General features: G+C 44.9%; 1 protein-coding gene across 5 annotated transcripts in view; it reads left to right on the top strand.

The window, feature by feature from the left end:
* GSTA1 (glutathione S-transferase alpha 1) overlaps positions 1-16,151 on the top strand; it is a 100,261-nt gene extending 84,110 nt beyond the window's left edge. Inside the window, exons 2-8 of one of the 5 annotated variants that reach the window (XM_070586210.1) lie at positions 2,946-3,381; positions 5,531-5,643; positions 9,086-9,137; positions 10,123-10,255; positions 12,174-12,315; positions 14,830-14,961; positions 15,772-16,151. In XM_070586210.1, coding sequence (XP_070442311.1) covers positions 5,557-5,643; positions 9,086-9,137; positions 10,123-10,255; positions 12,174-12,315; positions 14,830-14,961; positions 15,772-15,894 — 669 coding nt within the window. In that variant the 5' untranslated portion in view covers positions 2,946-3,381; positions 5,531-5,556 and the 3' untranslated portion in view covers positions 15,895-16,151. Of the gene's footprint in view, positions 1-2,882; positions 3,382-5,530; positions 5,644-9,085; positions 9,138-10,122; positions 10,256-12,173; positions 12,316-14,829; positions 14,962-15,771 lie in introns of all 5 variants that reach the window. The other 4 variants (XM_070586211.1, XM_070586208.1, XM_070586209.1 and 1 more) reach the window with 4 other exon arrangements.
* Positions 16,152-23,129: the final 6,978 nt, after the last annotated feature.

Here is a 23,129-nt window from a genome sequence, read left to right as displayed (position 1 = left end):
TGAAGAATGTAGAAAATCGGGCTTCAGAATTTAGATGTGAGAAAAATAGTGATAGGAGGAGAAAAAAGAATGATACCGTTTTAGGCAATCTGAGAATATGGCCCATGCAAGAGAGAGTGTGGGTGTTTATGCTGAAGTTACTTTCTCTACAGAAGGAGTCGACACACAGCAGTTGTGAACTGTAATAGTGTAGCGCTAAGGAGGCTGTGACAATTCAGTATTTAAATTTTTTGTAGTAGGAATAAATTGTTCTGAAGGTCAGCAGAACTAGATTCTAACTAAGTCTCTGCTGGGATTAGCTTGCTGGCAAGTCTCAGCCTCTCTCTGGGGTTCAACCAACTCATGGCAAACCCTAAAAATAGATGGAGCAGGGTGTCTCAATCTCGGCACTGTTGGCATTTTGCACTGGGAAACTGTTGTGGGAGCTGTACTGTCCATCACCGTATTTTTTTTTGTTAAAAAATATTTATCATACCAATGTACATTTAATTAGCTTAAGGAATATACCTGAGAATAGTGTTAACAAATATATTTCCTCAAATTGTAAACTTCACACCTTTAAGATATCTACAAAGATAGTTTGTTTACAAGTTTTACAAGAAATCAATCCTCTAGTCTGCCTTTTGCTTTTCAGTTCAGTTGCTTGTAGAAAAACACAGCGTGAGGGTCAGGTTCCAACCTAGTGCTCGTGGCAGCCGCCAAGTTAAATGAGAGGTACACATGGACAGAGAAGAATTAGTCTATTGTTCAGAAATGTATTTTCCGAAAACCTTATTCTGGGAAGATGACACAGATATGAGCCAACAGCAATCCACCACGAGGTAGTTCCAACTCAATATCCAACAGTGTGTCTGTTAGGATGACATGGTGGGTGACAAACGGGCTGGGTAAAATGCAGAAGGACTGAGGGTGAATAAGAAGCTCTCAGGTGCACATCAAGGCATCGCCCCACTCCACATCACAGGCATCTCTGCTCTCGATCCAATGGATGTAGCAACCCTCCCTCCCAGCTTTGACAACCAAAAATGTTTCCAGAGGTTGCTAAGTATCCTCTGGGGTGGGAGGGACAACATCACCCCCAGTTAAGAGTCCCTGGATGACATGACCTCGCAAATTCCCCAACTCAGGAAGTCTCAATGGGAAAACTATAATCACAGGGGCACAGACTGAGTTCTTCAAAAGCACCTGAATGGAGAAGTCATTCACATCAGACTGTAAGAGTCAACCATGCTCTAAGTATTAATATTGGCGGAAAAAAGAAAGTTCTCACACAGGAGAGACAGAAGTTTCAGGGAGATGATGTGAAAGTCCTGGAGCAGTTCGAACACAACAGAACCCACGGGGAAAGCTCTAGGACCTATGGGAGAAGGTACTGCAATGACAATGAGGAAAAGAACCAGGCCAGATGCTCTGGAGAGCAAGTGTGACAGGGGGAGGCGGGGCCTCCTGTGCAGGGGAGGAAGGCAGCCCCGTGGGGAGAGAGGAGGGAGCTGGGACTGGATGCTGCCCAGGAGGAGGGAGCGCCCTGCGCAGACTCAGCAGCCCCTCAGCTGTGTCCCCTGGCAGCCTCCTCACCTTGCTCTGACTTGCTTGGCTGTGAGACTCATGATTCTTGGGCGTGAACCACCCAAAGTGAAGTCCCTGCTGGGCCCTTTGTGCCACAAACCTGCTTTACTGACTAGACTTAAACCCCTTTAGGTCAGGGACCAGATCAGGCTCAATATTGTCCCCGACGAGCCCTCATTTCTTAGCACATGAAACTGCTCAGAGAGTGTTGGTTGAAGAAGTTTGAACGAAATTTTTTAAATAACGAAATACATCTACATGTATACCAGGAACAAGTGTCAGAAAAGGATCAGTGGAATGTGTGCATTTCCAGGTAAGGAAGAGGACGCTGGAGAGACATGATCATTTCATCAAGTGTAGACAGGGAGACCTGCCCGAGTGCTGAGAACAGCTGGAGAGACAAGCAGTGGGTCCCCCATTCCAATGGCTGGAACCCATGCGCAGGGGACCTGGGCACAGGACAGAGTCCAGAGTGCCTGGATCAGGGAGCAAGAGGCAGCGGGGCGGGCCTGGGGAGAGAGGCACGTGGGGTGCAGGGTCCAGGGGAGAACCAGATATCTGCCGCTTCTGGGGCTATGCAAGGCCATGTTTCATGACGTGCCAGAGCCCCGAATCTTCGCCAAAAACTTCCTGCAATCCAGGTTAAGTAATCAGTGAAGATCACTAATCTTTCCACATGAGCTAAATACAAAGAGCCTTTAAATGACATTTGAAAGATCTCTGGAGAAATGTATATATACACATACATATAGTATGACTAATCTTATTCCTACTGGAGCTCTATGGATCAAGAGATAGATAGATACACCGATAGAGAGAGAAGAAGACAGACTGACACATAGATAGAGAAGGATGACACATGTCCTCCCTAGTATGTTCAACTCACTCATCTCCCAGGACCTGGGAGCAGGAGGGAAGTTGCATTTGCTGATCCCTATGACGAACTTTTCTGTACATTATCTCATTTAACTTTCTCCACAGCCCTCAAAAGTTGAGAGAACTCTATTTTATGAGGAGAAAATTGTGGTGCAGAGATGAAACAACCTGCCAGGGTCTCTGTTCCTTGTGAGGAAAGGAGCTGGGCTTTGGCTCCAGTCTCCCTTCTCTCTGCTAAGAAGCGCTGTAATCAGGACCACCCCAGCATGGCTCCTTTAGTTTACCCCTGGAATTATCATGCACACATGCATTTGAGGAACATAAGCCCTCCCCCCTATTAAGGTTAATGTAGTTATTCTAGTCCTCAGCTTACTCACAGTAGAGTTTTAGGATGTCAAAGTAAAGCAAGGCACACTTTTATCAATCTTTCTTCTTATCAGGCAGCTGACAGAGAGGAACTCACGAATTCCGTGTTTCCCTCTCTCCCTCCCCTCAACCCTCAGTTGGTGATGGATTCCGAATGGGAAAACCAAACAGGAGTCTCAGAGAGACGCCTAGAGAGAGCCTCAGGCTCACCCGGGGGAGTGAAACCTGAAATCACTTGGCCTGACATCCCAGGACGAATGTTTGAGCCCAGGGAAGCTGCTGTGTGTCTGTGAACTCCAGTTTCCTCATCTTTAATATGGGACATTAGAAGCTATCTCCTGGGTGGTTGTCGAGGGCAGACACACTTGCTGGACATCGAGTGTCAATCAGGAACATATGTGTGTGACCTTTGGCAATTCATCGACTCTCTCTCGTCCTCATTTCCTGTTGACCAGCAAAGCTTTAGGATATGATGAGCTTTGCCCCAGTCTTGACCAGGCCTTTGGGAACCTCCTAGTGGGGGGTGAGGAAAGTTGCCTGAAGGAAGAGAAGTATGATAAAATATTATCTAAGGTAAGTGTTCCTTTTCCTTCATAACTTGATCCTCAGTCACAGGGAAGGGAACTGAGTGTGAGGTGTGAACCACTTGGCTCACTGAACCTCAGGCCACAGCAAACACACCTCCCACCATAGTGCCAGCTTTAGTCTCCTGCTCATTCTGCTCCTCATAGCACCTCCATTTCCCATGATAGGAAAGTACAAACTCCACTATGTCCAATTACGAGACAGATGAGTTGATTAAGTATGTTTCCAAACGAGTTTTTACTTCCTAAGGGTTAGACTATTGAGACCTCATTAAAGATGTGGATACTGAAAACATTTTGATATCTAAGGTTCAAGTCACACGCACTTTCTCAGAGAAATATCCACTGGTAAAGAGAAGCATATTTTTGTCCCAAACTCCAGAACAGTACAATTTTGCAAGAAGAATACCAATGTTTTCTAAAGAGAGCCTAGGATTTGGAGAGAAAATGCAACTGTTCCTCCCTAAGTCCTGGCTTTGGGACTCCTGCTTGTAACGAGTCCTGTGTGCTTCCGCTCACACCCATGAGAGAACCAGCCATGTCCACTGTTGGTGCCACTGGGCGTTAGTCTCTGGTCCCCTGCTGTGTCGACTACCCACGCAGCCTGGGATGGAACAAGGGCTTTCAGAGTTTGCTGACTGGACACAACCAGTGTCTCTCTTACCATCACAATGACCAAATGAGTGTGCACACATCCACGCATGCAACACACTTATGACTGAAGCTAAAACTCCTGAAATGATCCTCACCTCGTCTGCATGTGGTGCACTTGGATAGTTTCCATTGTCTCCTATCGCGTTTTAAAAATTAGTGGATTTCACAATCTACTGAAGGATTTGCATGCATATTTTGAAAAACACTAATACGGAAAATCTGTCCTAGTCTTTGGTTTCACATAGAAGTGGGTTTGAATCCCAGTTCCACCACCTACATTGGGAAAGTTACTCTAGAAACCTCTGTCTCCCCAGCTGTAAAATGAGAGTAATAACAGAGTCCACTCAGCTGATTTCTGTAGGATTAAATGAAGATAAATTTGTGAGCGTCCATTGTATGACAGACAGTGAACAAATGTTAGTTCCACTCCATGTACCGTAAGGTTGATGCAGTAACATCCTTTTTCCGAGATTATAAGTAGAGGTAGAATGTAGAATTGCATAAAAAGGAAGGAATCAGGGGCCAGCCCGGTGGCGCAGCTGTTGAGTTCGCATGTTCCGCTTCGCGGGCCCAGGGTTAGCTGGTTGTCATCCTGGGTGTGGACATGGCACCTCCTGGCAAGTCATGCTGTGGTTGGCGTCCCATATATAAAGTAGAGGAAGGTGGGCGTGGATGTTAGCTCAGGGCCAGTCTTCCTCAGCAAAAACAGGAAGGATTGGCAGCAGATATTAGCTCAGGGCTATCTTCCTCAAAAAAAAAAAAAATAAAGGGAAGGAATCAGCATCCTGCATCTGTGGAAAGGATTAGGATCTTTGGAGCTACAGCTAACTGACTCTGAGCCCTAACTCCAGCTCTGGAACAAATGTAGCCTTAACTCTGCTCCCTCTGCCTCCTCGCTGTCAGGGGAGTCCTCTGGTTCAAGGCCCTCACAGGCTCCCAGGGCCTGCGTCTGTGTGGGTTCCAGCCCTGTCCTCCCTTTAGTCCTGGGCTGGATTTCCACATCCATCACTAGCTGGGGTGTGACTGTGGGATCCTCGTTTAACGGCTGAGCCTCGGTCTCATTAACTGACAAATGGGGATAATGACAACTATTTCATGGGGCTGTTATGAAGATTAAAGATATAACGCAGCCAAAGGGGTCAGCACTCGGTCAGGATCGTCAGGAGGAGGTTTTCAATAAATATTAGCTCTCTAATCCCTCCCCCTCCCCGGACACCCACACACCCATCCTTACCACAGACTCTCACCTGTTAGGCTGCCAAGACACCAGACTTCACCCAGTGGAGACCGCAGAGTGGTTTGCTGCAATTTCCTGGGCTTGGCCCCTGAGGTTGAGAATTTGGGCAACAGAAAACATTCCACGGACTCTTCCAACTTTGTCAGGAAGCAGGCAGACCCTTCTTCGCCATTGTTGGTGCTGTTAACCTAATAACTTAAAGTGCATTTTTGCTTCCTTGGTTTCAATCATTGCTTCATTCATTCAGGTGTAGAGAACCCAGGAGACCGCATCATGGCAGGGAAGCCCAGGCTGCACTACTTCAACGCACGAGGCCGGATGGAGTCGATCCGGTGGCTCCTGGCTGCAGCCGGAGTCGAGGTCAGTTCTGAACTCGGTCATATTAAGTCACATCTGAGATTGAGCATCAAAGTCCTTTCTCACATGAGCTAGGAGACTATTCTCACTCAATGACCTGTCAAGAGTTTTGCATTAAAAGAAAAATCCTGTTAAGAGAGGAACAGATTTGACCTAATACAGTATTATCTTTCTTGTCACCAAAGAGCATAAACAATTAAAATAAAGTTAAGAAACTAATCACAATGTGTGGCCTTATTTGGATTTGGATTTAAACAAAGTGTAAAGTATCATTTATGTCATTCATGCAAAAATTAGAAACATGAATGTGATTGCATGTTACACAAAATTAAAGAGTTATTGTTAAAGTTTTAGGTGTGATAGTGTACTCTGGTTATTTCGAAGTAATTCTTATGTTTTAGAGATACACATTGAAGTACTTAAAGATGAAATGTATGATATTTCTGATTTGTTTCAAATTATTGTAAGAGACAGAGTGTGGTGGGCACATAGACGACATGAGACTGGCTTGAGTTGATAGTTATTGAAGCTGGGTGAAGGGTACAAGGAGGATCTTGGTACTTTTATATTTATTTTGGTACATGTGAGAACTTACCATAATAAAAGGACAAAAATATATAATATCAGAATATAGTATGATTAAAGTTCAGACATAACCACAAATGTGGGGAGGAGAGGATTGCAAGACACCAACTGTGAAAGGTGCAGTACATTCACTCAGCAGTGATTTTCGTGAGCACCTTTTTTTTTTAAGATTTTATTTTTCCTGTTTCTCCCCAAAGCCCCCTGGTACATAGTTGTGTATTTTTTTTAGTTGTGGGTCCTTCTAGTTGTGGCATGTGGAGTGCTGCCTCAGTGGGGCTTGATGATCCGTGACAAGTCCGTGCCCAGGTTTTGAACCGGCAAAACCCTGGGCCACAGAAGCAGAGTGCCCCGAATGTAACCACTCAGCCACAGGGCTGGCCCCATGTTGAGCACCTTTAAGTGCCAGGTGCTGTGCTAGGTCCTGGGGATACACAGATGAACAAGAAGTCATGGGCCCTGTCCTCAAGCAGTTTACATTCCAGAGAGGATGCACACTAATAAGGAGGTGATTAAAAAGAGAGGAGGGAGCATCTGGGAGGACACCCAAGCATTTACAGTGTCAAAATGCTATAGTCCCTGTGGAAAGGTGGTAGTTTCTTCTGGCACTCTGTTGCGTGCTGCCCTCTAGAGGTGTCACTGAGAAACACACTTCCCAGTCCAGATCTAGGCACCAGCAACTCAGGGAGGGTTTTCCTGGGGAGGAGTCGTGGACAGACTCAGGAGATCTCCTGCCTCAGGTGGGAGCAGAAAAGGAGGGATCCAGGTGAGGTGGCGTCCTGTGACAGGGACTTCTAGTGGCCTGCCTTCTGCCTGATAACGACATGAAGCCGTGGGATTACACTTCTCAATTGCTGCATGGATGCATGGGACTTTAGCCTGGACCTCTCTCAATTTCACAAAGAAACAAGTACACAAAACATCCAAATAGTGACCTTCCAGGTCATTTTCTCTCTATAAATCCATAACCCGTTTTCCCTGTATCCCAGCTTCAGCTGTGGGGTTCAGGGATGTGTTGAGAGCCCCTGTGCAGGATGAGTTCAGCACAGGAGGGTGAGGTAGGGGAGATGCTGAGCGCATCCCAGACTTCCTCTTCTCCATCAGCTTGACTGAAGAGGGGGTGCGGCAGGACTTACCAGAGGCTCTTGGTCAGGGCTTCTGGGTTCTCTGTGCCCAAAGGCTGGTCCTCACCATCCCATCCGTCTCCGTTAGCCTCACAAACACCATCTCACCAGCCAACCCATCCCACCTCGGCCGCCCTCCCTTGATGACCAGCCACCATCCCTTATGTTTGTGTGGAACTGGGTGCTTTAGAAGTTGCTGCGCCCCCACCTCACTATCTCTATAGTCTGACCCTGTGGAGCCATGTGGATCCACAATAAACGCTTCCACTGGACAAGTTAGAATTCCCCAGATTCCCAAGCTTTTCACCATCAAGAACCCTTTAAACCATAGCAGCCACTGCAAACAGCACTACTAGTTATACTTGGTGTGTGTGGCCCGGGTCCTGTAATCTGTATTTTAACACAACATATTACGTTTAAGAAAATGTCCTCCCTGCATTTGATAGAGGAGGAAACTGAGGCCTGGAGATGCTAAGTGACTGTGCCCCGATCACACAGCTACCATGAGGCAGACGCAAGACTGGAACCAAATCTTATCAGCACTGAGACCCATTTTCTTGACATCGGTCTCTTTTGACTTTAGGTTTCATCGATTCTGCCGATTAAGTAAACCGCATGATCATATAGTTACTGATTCTCATATTTGTATTGAAACCCCACAAGCATTCAGAGCCTCTGGTCAGATGACGGCCTTGCTGCCGGCTGCCCTCCAACCAGAGAGACTTGTCTCAGGAGAAGGAGAATCTACACCAAGGTCTACGTCCTGAGTGTAGGTCAAGGACAGAATATAGGTTCACAAATGTGAGGTGGCTTTAAATTGAAAAAAAAAAAAAATAACTGTAATGGTAAGATGAAATAGAAACCATCTTTGAAAATCCTGACAATTTATGTGTATTGAGCACCTCGTGTATACATGGTACTGTTTAAAGTTCTTTGCATACCTTACTGATTTAATCTTCACACCAACCTATAATGTAGGTAGCATAACTATACTGATTATATAGATGAGGATACTGAGACACGAGGAGATTCAGTGACGTGTCCTATGTGAAGAGGTAGCACGTGTAAGAAATGATGTTCACATCCAGCCAGTCATATCAGAAACCAAAGTTTCTTGATTAAAAAATAATTTTTGTAACTAGTTTGGGAACTCTTTTTCCTTTCTTAAATTGGGGATTCTAACCTAGTCTGTCCCAATTTTCCAGGAGAGGAAATTCTGAGTTCAAAGAGTTAAAGCTGTGCAGCAACCTGGACTCATTTTATACTAAGCAGGGCCTCGTGGGATGGAGTGATGTCAATGACAGCAGAAGCCGTCTGAGCTGGTCATGGCCCCCTGGTGTACCCTATACTGGGGGACACAAAACGTCCTGTCCTGATGTCTCCTGGAGAGATAGGCTTTCCTGAGATACTAAAACCTCATAACTAGAGGAACCTCCCAGTACCCTCCCTCCGTGACATCGCCCTCCCCAACGACCAGGATCGTCCACAGAGGTGGAAACAGGGTGGAGGTGAATTGAAACCTCAAGAATGAGCTGTTACCTGCTGCCACCCGTGCTCTTTTCTTGGTGGCTCTAATCTAAATTTCCAGTCACCCTGATCACACTCCCCTGTGTACTCTGACAAGCTCAGAAATCTTCCTTCTCCTTGTTATGTGCTGGACAGGGGACACTCAAATTTAAAACTTCTAAAACGCTGTGGAATGAAAGAACAGGAACTCACTACCTCTTTCTGCTTTCCAGTTTGAAGAGAAACTTATACAGACTCCAGAGGACTTGGAAAAACTAAAAAATGGTAGGTCCAAGTATCTAAATTCCTCATTTGAGAGGATCTAGTCAAAGTCATGTGTTGACTATTGAACCCCAGGCAATGCCTATTTGTGTGTACGCTGGAAGTTGGAGGCCAAAGAAAGGGTAGAAGCAGTTCAAATGTACGGGGTGGGGCTCCCTGAGCCGCTTTGGTAAGTCCCTCAGGACCAGAAAGGGCTGAAACTCTCTGAGTATTTGCTACAGGACCATCCCCGGTGTCCCATGGATCCCTCTCTTTGCTTTCTCCTGCTTTTCTGCACCACGACTGAGCTGTATCAGCTCAGGATCCCACAGCCTCCCAGAAAGGACATCAAACATATGCAATAGAGTGAAAGAGGAGAAACAGGCCCAGCAGTTGCCTAGAATTCTCTCCCTGATGGGTTGGACGAGGTGAAATCCTAGCTGTATTATAGACACAGATCACAAGATGGTGTTGAGAGAGTTGGAACACCAGGTAAGTGAGTGAGGAGGGAGAGAAAGAGGGAGGCCAGCAGAACTGGGTGGAGAAAACAGGGGCCCCCACCACACACTATCCAATGGTGGAATTTGAAGCGCATACAAATCACCCTCCGTAGAAATCTCCCTTGCTATGGCCTAATGCCGGCAGCACCATAGACTTGTTCTCGGGACTTCCCAACTGAAACGGCAAATGGCTGGTGGTCCTGTTGCAGCTTCTCCCAACTTCTTCCTCAAATATCCATGATGAGAAATCGAATATGAAAAATACAGGGACCTACCAAGTATCTGGATGGAGAATAAAAACAGAAATGAAATAGATTAAAAAGCGAAGGGAGGATTGATAAGAAAAAGGATTGTAGGAAGCTCACAACAAATGCTCTTCTGTTAAAGTGTTACCCAGTAATTTTAGTTTCGTTTTATATCTCTAGCCATTTCAACAAACAGTTTTTCATCCTCGAAGAATGAGATCCATAAAGCATTTCACTCTACTTTTCCCTTTCTTCTTTTGAAAGATGGAAGTTTGATGTTCCAGCAAGTGCCAATGGTCGAAATTGATGGGATGAAGATGGTGCAGAGCAGAGCCATTCTCAACTACATCGCCGCCAAATACAACCTCTATGGGAAAGACATCAAGGAGAGAGCCCTGTACGGTATTTTTCCTGCTCTTTCATCAACAATTAATAGGAACAATTTAGGCCCTTCCTTGAGGGACCAAGACCGTGTCAGGGGGATCAGGACTACCAGCAACGTGGCCATGGTAGTGTAGACTGAGGTCGAGTACAGCAGAGACCTCAGAGGATGAGGGACAGGAAACCTGAAGTGGACCTAAGCCAGTGGGATTATAGAAGAGGATGCCGCCCATGGAGAGGGCACAGTGACAGAGGTCTGCAAACCCTGATGAAATGAGAAGGCAGGAGGATGGTGGAGTCATGACTCCAGGTGCTCAGGCCTTTAGGAGCTGGGCACCAGCCCACAGCTAGAGATGAAGGGCAAACTGTCTGAGGGTCTAGACGATAAGGGTGGGGAATGAAGGACCCAAAGGAGCTGCTTCTCATCTACCAGAATTTACCAGAATGATGACTAGGAGCCTACCCTATTACCGAGTGATATGGACAGACTCTGTGACAAGTGTTAGCAGAGGCTGAGCCCAAGATTCCAGGGTTACATCGAGCATTTTTATATAGGACTGAAGCAGCAGATATATTCAATACAACCATATCTTTGGGGTCTGCTCCCTGTTGTGATGGGACCACTTGATTAAAATTAAAACTGTGTAAGGAACCGTGGCAGTTATTGAAAAGTTAAGCATAGAGTTACCAAATGACTCAGCAATTCCACTAGTAGGTAGATACCCAAGAGAATCGAAAATCCATCCACACTAAAACTGGTACACAAATGTTCGTAACAGTGTTTTGAACATTGAATATTATGAATATTCATAATATTCAAATAGTGGAAACGGTGCAGATGTCCATCAAGTGATGAACAGATGAACAAAGGGTGTTCTATCCATACCATGGAATATTATTTGTCCATGGAAAGAAATGAAGTCCTGAGGCATGCAACAACACAAATGAACCTTGACACGTTGTGTTACATAAAGGAAACAAGACACAAATGGCACATATTGTAGGATTCCATTTTATGAAATGTCCGGAACATTCATCCACAGAAACAGAAAGTAGTTGAGTGATCGCCTAGGCCTGGAGGGAGACAAGAGTGTTGAATGCCTGCGAAAGCACACAGCAGTTCATTCGGGAGGAATTAGAGTGTGGTGATGGTCAGAATTCTGTGACATTACTAAAAATCACCAAATTGTACACTTGAAAAGGATGACATTATTTTAGGTGAATTAGACATCAATAAAACTTTTATTTTAAAAAAAGCCTCTCATAGGAAACCGTGTTTGGAATAATAATAATAAAAAAATAACCTAGCATATGCATGGTGGGAAGTCTATAACATATTGCACCATTTCAGGGGATGTACGTGGGTTCTCGAGAAATGCAAACATGGTCAGCGCTGGGCAGAGTACCTGAGGAGGGCTGTGGAACCATGTTCTATGGAAATCATTGGAGGGACTGCTAACATTGGGCACTATGTGGGTCTGGGTGGTGTAACAGGATGAGAGGGAGAGGGACATGGCTGAGACTGCTGTGACAGGGACTCCTTGTGGAGGTGACTCAGGTGGCAGATCTTTAGGAACATGTGTCACACTGAGTTTGTGCACAGAAGGAGAGCTGGCAAACCCTAGCTAGAGTCTCAGTGGTCACTTGCAGTGATTCCACCAATGTCTCTCATGCCTGTGACTTGGGGCAGGTCACTGATGCTCTTGGTCCTTATATTTGGTCATGTGTATAATAGACATATCTACCTCGAGAGCTTGTTCTAGAATGAAATGTGCACTTTAAATAAAACTCATAAGTGAATGACTGGCCTATAAAAATGCACCCAGTGCACCTGAATTCCTTTGCCACCTCCTGATGCCCCATTCTTTTACATTTTTCAACTATAAAATCTAAGACAGGACACACTTGACACTTTGGTCATTTTTGTCTTGCAGGATTGACATGTATATAGAAGGTGTGGCAGATTTGATTGAAATGATCATGTATTTGCCCATGACCCCACGTGATGAAAAAGATGCCAAGATTACCCAGATCAAAGACAGAACAATAAATCGTTACTTGCCTGCATTTGAAAAAGTAAGTGCACTATTCAGTGTGTTTGGGGCACTGGGAATAGAGAAAAAAGGAGAAGAGTGCTGGGCATTCCTGGGACAAGGACCTTCTCTGCCAGTCAGCCCTCCTGGATCCTGGTTAATGGAGCATCCTGACTCTCAAGGGATTGTATAAAAATCCACTTTGAGGAAGAATTGTACCAGTTTTACCCGTTATAATTTTTAGCAAAATTTCAATTTACTAGGACCCAATGTAGAATTCTCCATTCAATGGAATTCATGGTCATGGAGCTTGGGCTGTGGAAGGCTCTGGGAGCCACCCAGAGACTGGAGTAGATCCTGCAGAACACCAGACAGGGGCTTTTGCTCCAGGAGGAACACGATGAAAGACACATATCAGAAAATAGTCTGATACCATGAGTAGGGAGACCTGAGACCAGCTGTCCATCAGGGGAATGTTGTAGAGTTTCAGGGAATGGATGAGATGTATCTAAACAGAGATGGGGGCAGTGGGATAGAGAGGAAGTGACAAATGAAATGATGTTAAGAGGAAAGAATCTACAAATTTAGGGGACATGGCTCTTCGATTTTTATAAAAGTCGTACAAAACTAAGGAAATAAGTTCCATCATTATACGTAGTACTCGTCTTAGTTAATGTCTCTCCTTGATGGTAAAGGAGAACATTTGAAGATCAGAGCTACCTGAAATCGTGCTAAATGAAAATCAGGAACCAAAAACTGATTACAAAAGATACAGGAGGCTTACATATAAATAAAAGGATTAACACCGACACCCTCATCATTATAAAGCATCAAATCACTCTTTCATTCAGTCAACAGATGTGCACTCAGTGCTACTGTGTCAGCTCCTGTTCACAGAGGGAAGAGTTTAATAGCAATCAGAAAATCCGCTCTCCTGGCTCTGTGGTGCTGAGAGTTCAGCACGTTCACCTGGTGACAAGCTCCTCCGTCACGGCAGTTTGAGGACAACTGTCCTCTGAGGTCAAAGAGCCATGTGATGACATAACTGAAAGATGCACATTACAATACGGCACGTGATGCTTCGTTATAGTCTTCATTTTTTATCCATACTTCTATATGCATACATAGTCTGAAGGGATATTTGCCACAACGTTATGATCTTTAGTTGGTGGTGTCATGTGTGTCTTTTCTCTTTTTTCTCTGTAATTTCCACATTGCTGCAATATATATATATATATATATTTTTTTTTTTTTGAGGAAGATTAGCCCTGAGCTAACTACTGCCAATCCTCCTCTTTTTGCTGAGGAAGACTGGCCCTGAGCTAACATCCATGTCCATCTTCTTCTACTTTGTACGTGGGACGCCTACCACAGCATGGCTTGCCAAGCGGTGCCATGTCTGCACCCAGGATCCGAAATGGCGAACCCCGGGCCACCGAAGCAAAATGTGCGAGCCTAACCACTGTGCCTCCAGGCCAGCCCCTGCTGCAATGTTTTTAATATCACATATTTAGTCCAAACTTTTACTACGAAAAATTCAAAGATACATAAAAGTTGAAAGACATGTACAATGAACTCATGAATACCCTTCACCTAGACTCAAAAATGAACCTTTTATTATATTTGCTTCATCATATATGTCCCCATCCTTCCATCCTTCAAGAAAGCATAGTATTTTTTGTTGCATTTTAAAGTAAGTTGTCATCATTGCTAGTATGTTAGGTCCTAATTGAGGAGCAGAGAATTTAATGCTAATCAGAAAATCCACTCTTCTGGTCGTTGCGGTGCTGAGAGTTTAGGCACATTCACATGATGACAAACTCTTCAGTCACTGCAGTTTGAGGACATATATACTCTCAAATCAAAGAGCTGGAGATAACATAACTGAAAGATGCTGACAGCCCTAGACATTTCAGAATGCAAATTAGAACGTATTCCACCACTGTTATTGACAGACACAAGTGGAGTAGAAGTCAGAGCCAGTGTTGTAAGGGGATGGTGAGTTCAAGGTGACCCAACTTTATTTCAGGTCCCAGAGAGATAGACCAGGAAATGAGGAGAGCAGACGGGAGGAGAAAGGTAGACTCTGAAATAGTCTGCTGAGGACTGAGGAAGGATGTCATGAAGGTGGAGTGTTTGCCCAAGGGAGAGAGGAAAAAGAAAAGTGTGGAGAAAGAGGGAGAGAGACAGGCAGACAGACAGATGAAGAGCCACATCCTGAAGTTTCAGGGCTGCACAGTGTAGGGTGTGGGGCCAACAGGAACATGGCACAGAGGTGCTAAGCCCTTGGTCCAGCAGAAGGTACAAGTAGGGAGCCCCAGTGATGTGGGAAGGGGAAAAGGAAATGGTGGCCTGTGCTTCAACTGCGGAGTGAGGGAAGAACAGCAGAGCCCACGCCTCCCTCTGTGTCAGTGATTCAGGGCCGGTGGAGAAGGACTGAAGCTCCACTCCACCCAGTGAGGCAGCAGAGGTGGGAGAGCGGGCTGGAGAGAGCTGGGAGGAGCAGGGGGCCCAGCATGCCTGTGCCTGTGTTCATGATCCGATTCCAATTTGCCAGGTGTTAAAGAGCCACGGACAAGACTACCTGGTTGGAAACAAGCTGAGCAGGGCTGACATCCACCTGGTGGAACTTCTCTACTATGTCGAAGAGGTTGACCCCAGCCTTCTGGCCAACTTCCCTCTGCTGAAGGTGATCTCTTTCACAGCCCTCAGGACAGAAGGCCCACGCCTCCCATCTTGGAATCTAATATTTGGCCTTTTGGGTCCCCATTATTCTCCAGGCCTTTGCTGCCCTTCAGTCTCCAAATTAGCTAGGCCCTAGTCTGAGATATGAAAAGAATCTTGTTATTCCAAGGAAATTTGAGTGGATACTGCCCAAGAATAGTTTATCTTTAAAATAGAGGGACCCAGCATCAGCTCCTCTCTCCCAGGCCTCCGTTCCATTCCGGATTCTGTCCTCTTTTCTCTGTGATTCCCTTGACCCGGGAGTGTCCTTCTCCTTCCACACCCAAGTCTGTGAGCAGCTGTCCTCCCCTCGGCTCCTGCTCCTCCTTCCACCCATTGTGTTTCTCTCCGCACAGTCTCCCCTCTCTCCTCGTCTCTCTGTCAGTGGGCAAATTGGTTTTGACGGGCCTCATGGTTTACCTTTTATATTTCCTGTCTTCAGGTCCTGCCCCCTTTCCTATATCTTTGCTTTTCCTGACTGGAGACTTCATTTGTGCTGATATCTGACACACACATTACTCTTTCTTGCGTTGCAAAGAGCCATGAATCCACAGGATGGGTGTGTAGGGAAGAAGACAGGGAAGAAAATGCACTTGAGCTGGATTTTCTTCTCTTATCCTCATGGCTCACGGGGTGTCTGTTCCCAGCCTCATGCTGGTGCCGTTGGAGGAGACTCAGGTGTCCTCGTCTAGGAGGGTCTCAGATTCCCTGGCTTGTGCTAATGATGGGTTTGGTCTTTGGCCCTACCCTGAGGCTGTGCTTTTGTGCATTGCAGGACCTAAAAACCAGAATCAGCAACCTGCCCACCGTGAAGAAGTTTCTGCAGCCTGGCAGCGCAAGGAAGCCTCTACTGGATGAGAAAGCTATAGAAGAAGCAAGGAAGGTTTTCAAGTTTTGATAAAGCAGGCCTGGCCCCCAGCAAAGGCAGGACCAATCTTCTGAAATTTTCCAACAGTGACGTGCTTGACCTACATGTAGATCCTGGCTATTGTGAGACTAATGAACTAATCCTTCATTTAAATGCTAATTTAATTAGAAATCAGCCATGCAGATTTATTTGCAAAGCAATCTATTTTGTGTCGATCATATATGAAATTATGATTTCCTCTTAGGATGTCTCTTGGATCTAAAAATAGATGTGATGAGAAAAAGTTTCATGGACTCTTTGATCTATTCGAAAAATTGACGCATAACAGCTATCATATACGTCATCAAAAACAGTAAAGCAGAAATTTTCATCTATATTCTCAGTTACACAAAAATTACCTTTTCTTTTTGTACTTTGCTGTCTTTCTCACCCACAACCTAAAAATGTATCTCTATCTCTTTTTTTCCTGAGAGAAACACTTTTCTTCAGGTAATCAACGTTTTTTTCTGTTCAATTATGGAAGTAATATTTCTTTACATGTAATATGTAATATTCAATGTTCCAGGAGCTGAGAAATAATGACGAACCAGCCACATATATTCTCTGTCCTCATGGGGTTCACTCTAGTGAGAGAAAGGAAAAAATAGGTCATCCTAATCCAAAATCATGCGTACCTTGTCCATCAATTTCCTAGGGTTGCTGCAACAAATGACCGCAAATTTAGCGGCTTAAAACACTGGAAATTGATTTTCTCACTGTTCTGGGGGCTCTTGGTGTGAACTCAAGGTTGAGCAGGACCACGCTCTCTCTGAAGCCTCAGGAAAGGATCCATCCTCACCTCTTCTGGGTCCTCAGCCTTGGCATTTCTTGGCTTGTAGATGCAAAAGTCCAATCTCTGCCTCCGTTGTCATATGACGTGCTTCCCCTGCGTGTGTCTCTACCCAAGTTCCTTCTTCTGATACAGATATCGGTAATTGGGTTTGAGCCCACCCTAGTACCGTATGACCTCCTCTTAACTTGATGACATCTGCAAAGACCCTATTTGTAAATAAAGTCACAGTCATTGGTACCCACGGTCAGGACTTTAGCATATCCTCTCTTAGGAGATTTGAGTTAAGCTATAGCACCACGTGAGGGGATGAGATAAGGCCGGGCATACACTAACGAGTATGCCTTTGCTGGAATCTGTGGGTCAGTCATGGTTTCTCAAGGAGGGGAGTCAGGGCTGCCGTGAGACCTGAAGGAGAGACAAGTTGCAGGTAGGAAAGTGGGCGGAACCTTGGTCGGGCAGCAGGGATGGAACCCAGGCAGGAGGTCAGCAGGGTGAATGGCCTAGGGAGAGAGACTGAACGCGGTGTGTTTGAGGAAAGAGGAGTCAGTGGGTCTGAGTGGAGCATTGGCCATAAGGTGGGGAGGAGCACCGAGGAGGTGAGATCAGAGAACAGGGCCCAGAGTCCTCAGGACTTTGAAGACCATGGCAAGGAGTGTGGATTCTGTCCTAAGGAAAATAGGAAGCCACTGAAGTGTAGCCATACACCTGCTTTAGCAGCCTGATATACAACAGGACAAAATCACATCTCTTAAATATTCATTTTAAGTCACTCAAGTATCCATCTCAGAGCAGCAAGAACATTCTCCTCCCAGGAGTCTCCTTCCCGTGTTAAATCCAACAACCAAGGGCTGACTCCATTCAACAGGTCACATAGCCCTGAGACCGATGGAAAATCCCTGGTCCTCTCCTGCTGTCCCTAGTCTTTGCTGTCGCTTCAGTGGGAGAAAAGCCCAACTAGAGGGGGCTGAGGAGCAAACGGGAGGGGAGAAGCAGAGAGAGCAGACACTCACAGTCCTCTTGAAAGTTTTGCTTCAAAAAGGACAGATGAATGAGACAGTAAACTTCATCTGAGTTCTAGAAAAGCAAGGAAAGATTATGTAGGTTGGGCCCAGATGCATCTGCAATTATGGGAAGTCACCTAAGAACGGCCAAGGCTGTGTACAACAGCCAGAGGTTTCTAAAGGCCCTTCAGTTTTTAGTCACCAGGGAGGTCCCGCTGCTCCAGAAAGGGCGCCATCCGTGCTCAGCCAGGGCGTAACTTCTTCTCAGACTAACTCCCTGGAGTAGGGTGGGCCTCTTCAGTTCAGACAAAACGTTGCTGAAACAGGGAAAGTACTTTTTCTTGTAAATCTTAAATCCACGTTGCAGTAAATTGCCAAAAGAACAACTAAAAACTGCTGAGTGACAGGCTGAGGCAGGAAGTTCTCCGCACTTCCCCTGAACACCTTCCAGTTTCTTTCACGTCTTTTTCCTTATGCTCTCATCTCTTCACCTCCATCCATCAGTCCCTCTTTGCAGCTTCCTCTTCCATTGTCCCTTTCTGTGACATAAATGGAGGGATGCATCCACAAGCCAAGCAATGCCGTCAGCCAGCAGAAGCCAGGAGAGAGGCGTGGAACGGATGCTTCCTCAGAGCCTCCAGAAGGAACCAACCGGGTCAAGCCTTGATTTGAGACCTCAGGCCTCCAGAACTGTGAGAGAATAAATTTCTGTGGTTTAAGGCACCCGGGTTGTGGTCATTTGTTACAGCGGCCACGGGAAACTCATACAACCACTTTGCAATAAACAGGAATGAATACATTCAACAACATAATCATGCTGAGTGGCAGAAACCAGACAAAAAAGAGCACTTCTTGTATGGTTGTATTTATACGAAATTCTAGAAAATGCAAACTAGTTCATAGTGACAAGAAGCAGATGGGTGAGATGGGAGGGGCAGGAGGAAGGGGTTCCAACAGGGCTTGAGGACACGGCACATTCACTATATTGATTGTGGTGGGACTTTCACAGGTGTATACATATGTCACAACACATCCAGTTGTATTAAACTATGTGCACTTTATTATGTGTCAATTATACCCCAAATACAGTAATAAAACTAATGCAGGTGAATAAACTCCACAACTTCATCTCGTAGATAGTCTTTTGGCACAGTTCCTCTGCCCGCCATGCTGTCTTGCCTGCCTCTCTCTTCTCTACCATGTGTCCTAATAATTACAAACAGACTTAGGTCTCTCCTGTCCTAACCCCCGTAGTCACCTTCACCCCCACCCTTCAAAAGACCCCACAAACCCAGTCTTTCTTTATCCCCAACTGGTTTTCACTTTCACTCTTTCCCGTCACTCTCAAAACAGTAGTCCACACCCAGGCTCCTGGTCCTCTCTTTCGAAGTCCTGAACTTTTGTTTCTTAACCAGTTAACGGATTTGCCATAATGATCCTATTAGTTCAAAGGTCTTTGCTCAGTTCCATCTTCTTTGACCTCTTACTGCAAATCCAAGCCCAGCCTCCTTTTCCATCAGCAACTTTCTGCCAGAGACCCCCCCTCCCACAAACCCCCTGCTCATGCTGTCGGGTGCCTCCCTTTTCTGAATTTGGTGATTGATACCCTTTTCTTGCCAGCATGTGGTCACACTCATCCCCACCCATCCCGCTTCATTTCAAAGGGTGAGAATTTTCACAAAGTGAATAACAAACTGTCAATGACAACCCTCCCTCCTCCACAGCCCAGGCCTGTGAAGAATGCTCTGAAAAGCTTCCAGAATCTGACACTGGGCGGTGAATGCACCGTTTGGCAGGGCACATGGCTGAGCCTCAAGAGTGGCGTGATCGCTCTCCCCCTCTCTGGCCTCCCCTCCTTCTTACACTGAACTGCTCTCCCCACCGCCCTCTCAGGCTAGCAGTGTCTTCTCCGTCATGAAGCCTTCACTGTGAACTCAACAGACACTGGGCCTTCCCACAAGGGGTCCTTCTAGAAATGCTGCTTTTTTCTGTTCTGTTCCCGTGTCCTCAGGTCATAGTTTCCTTGCCCTAACCCTGGGAAGGATGTGGAAGAGGGTGGTGGTGGTCAGCAGTCTTGGAGAGCGTCTCCTACACAGCGGGACGGTGGCTGCTGGGCATTGTAGGTGGAGGCTGGGCCCCCGCACCTGAGTTGGGGATGCACTGAAGCTGATTAAATTCTGTTATTATACCCTCCTGACCCCTTGATTCTACCTCAAGACCTAGCCATATTTTTTCTGACGTTGCCCTAAATACTGGTTGTTCTAGTACTGTGTGAGAAAACAAGGAAGGAAGAATCAAGCCTCAAAACTTGGCAGCCATCTTAACCTCAATACATGGAATTTCCTCTCTATTGTCAAGGAGTGGCAGGGGTTGGAATTTGCCCAGGGTCACACAGCTGTTCAATGATAGAATCAGCCTAGAGGCCAGGTCTCCTGAAATGCAGGCCAAAGCTTTTCCTATTTATTCACTGATTCAGGAACTATTTTATGAGTCCTAATATATGAAGTGTTACCCTGGGTGCAGACACGCCATGCTGAAAAAGATGAACAAAGGCCTTTGACCTCAAGGAATTGACATCTTACTGAGAGGAGAAAGGCCACAAACAAACAAACAAAAACAAATCTCACAATCATAGTCTGTGAAGAAACGTAAACAGGGACTATAACAGAGTAGATGGGGGAGGGGAGGGGAGGGCTTACTTTATTTTTTTTGGTTTTTTCCTGGTTTATTGAGGTACAGTTGACAAATAAAATTGTAAGGTATTTAAAGTGTACAATACAATGGTTAATATACATTTACATTGTAAAACATTGAGGTAACACATCCATCACCTCTTGTATTTACTTTCTTTTTTTTGGTGAGAACATTTCAGTTCGACCCTCTTGGCTGGCCTCAATTGTACAACACAGTGTCATCAACTACAGTCACCATGTTATACATTAGATCCTCAGACCTTGTTTATCTTACAGCTGAAAGTCTGGACCCTTTTTCCAACAAGAGCTCCCATTTAGATGGTGAGGGAAGGCCACTCTGGGGAGGCGACATAGAAGATGAGATATAAAACGTGAGAAGAAACCAGGCAGACAAGGAGATGGGCAAGAGGGTTCCAGACAAGGACACAGCATTTTCAAAGCCTTAAAGTGGGAAAGTGCTCAGGGTCTTTGTGTACCCCAAGCCAGAGGAGGTCTGGCTAGAGGGTGGGGGATGGCAGTGTGGCCTGTGAAGGGGGAGGCAGATGGTAGATGACACGCTCCTTCATGTCCTGTCAAGGAATTTGCATTTTATTCTAAAGGAAACAAGCGTCCCATGTCTGGCTCTCTTCCGTAAGATTTTGCCGGGATGATACAGTACTTGGGAGGTGAAGTTTCACTCTGTAGCTATTGGAAAACATAACTTGAACTAAAGAAGAAAAACTCGTCCGCTTCTGGACCAGAGAAGGATGAAGATAAAATGGAAAACCAGTCACAGTGTGTGGATTTTCCAGACTAAATTAAATCACCTATCTGGAGTTTCATGGATAGGCATATTGGTGTAACTCGTAAAATTTGTAAAATAAGTGAATTATAATGTATTGACATAGACAAGACAGCGGCCAACTGATGACTTTAACTGAGATCACTATTTGCCAAGAGTGACTCACTGAGGAGGTGAGTGTGGATCAAAACGTTTTAACAGAATTACTTAAATATACTCAGGGAGCTTCCTACCTAAACACATCAAAACGAAAAGCAGCCCTGTAATGGTAGCAATAATTCCTTCTAATATGGTGTTTTGTAAATTAGTGTTTTTACGCTGTTTCTTCAAACGAAGCTTCCAGTACAAGACTGTGCTTGTGCATTCACACACTGCTCCCGGCACACGCACATATGTGAAGAGACAAGGACTAAATGCCCAAGGGCTGAATTGCACTTAATTGAGAAGTTCCACCTTTTAAGATTGTTTGATAATTTTAAAACATTGGCGTAGGATATATATGTGACTGGGATTTCTCAAAGGAAGAAATGATTTTGCTTAAATTTTTTTTCTAACATAGTTTAAATTAATTTATTTGCTTCTCCAGCTCTCATCTGATTGTCTTACAAAGCCTCATTTTCCACTGTGAGTAACAATTTAGCTCCCAGTTACCAAGTGACCCTCCTGCAGGGAGACTGAGGCACGGACTTTCCAAATGAGACAGACGTGTGCCGGGACAGCACCTTTATGGGAGCAGGCAAACCTCGTTTTATGTCACAAGCAGGATAAAGATTTTCCATAAACCAGAAAATATGTATCAATAGCCAAGGACACAGGAAAATATACTGTGTGCTAGGTTACTGGATGGACTTTCATAGAGGGAAAATCCTTATTCTTTCGCTTAAATTACCCAAGAATCCGCATTACTAAAACCTACTTTCAGGGGACAAAGCAGAACAGAAGCATGATGCTATGATGATTGGAGACAAAATTCCAGAAGGCTGGGCTGAGGATTAAAAAAAAAAAAGGACATGCAGTTACTGGTCTATTTAATTCCTTTTATTCCCACAAACCCTAAACAATGGATCATTTCCTTTAATTTTTTTTACGTGGCAGGCGAGGCAGGCTCCAAAGCTGTGAAATTATCTGCTGAGCAGGTTTGTCACTTGCTCAAGTTCTTCTGGCCAGAATGAAATAGATGCACACTAATTGCTTCCGGTGCATCTTTGTCTGTGAATAGGTGGAGAGAGCAGTCATCAACGTTCTTAGAGTCCATTGAATCGTCTTTTTATGATTTCCCTTAAGGTAAAGATAGATAGGAAGGAACGAGCGAGCTGGAAAAAGCTGGTGGAAGATGATATTCGGTTACTTTTGTTACTCAGAGTTCTGTTTGGTGTCATTTGTCTGAGGAAGTCAGTACTCTCTCTTCGGCAGAGAAGTTCAGTTGTAAAAACCCAGAAATTACCCTAGGATGTGTTCACTATGTGCTTAACACCTGAGTCACAGACATTAAAAATATTTCTAACTTTTTCTAAGTTCATAATAAAGTTTTAGCTATAATGAAAGCCAAAATTACAACTCAAATGGCTTAAAATCAATTAACCGTATTGATTCAGTTAGATTTGTCAAAAACTCTTGTTACTCTCTCACCTCAAATTAAATAATGTGTACAATTTGAATGAGTGGTCTCGGTATTTACCATTATAGATGACATATCTTGGCATTTTATTCTAAATACAGACATGAGCACACAAAATCCAGAGTCTATTTCTGAATAAATTAGCGACATGTTTTTCGTATTAGAAATTTTAATTTTGAGTGTATTTCAGTTCCTTACAGGTCTTTTCGGTTAATTGCTTAATTGAAGTCAAGTTTAATACAAATTAGGGTACCTTAATTCTGATTTTTACTTTTCTATAACCGTATGTTCTTCAAAATATAATGGAATGATGAGATACCTTTTCAGAGGTGACCCACCT

The sequence above is a fragment of the Equus przewalskii genome, chromosome 19, assembly GCF_037783145.1.
Source record: "Equus przewalskii isolate Varuska chromosome 19, EquPr2, whole genome shotgun sequence".
NCBI classification, from domain to species: domain Eukaryota; kingdom Metazoa; phylum Chordata; class Mammalia; order Perissodactyla; family Equidae; genus Equus; species Equus przewalskii.
Note: the sequence above shows the minus strand (reverse complement) of the source record. Positions and strands in the feature narration are given on the sequence as shown.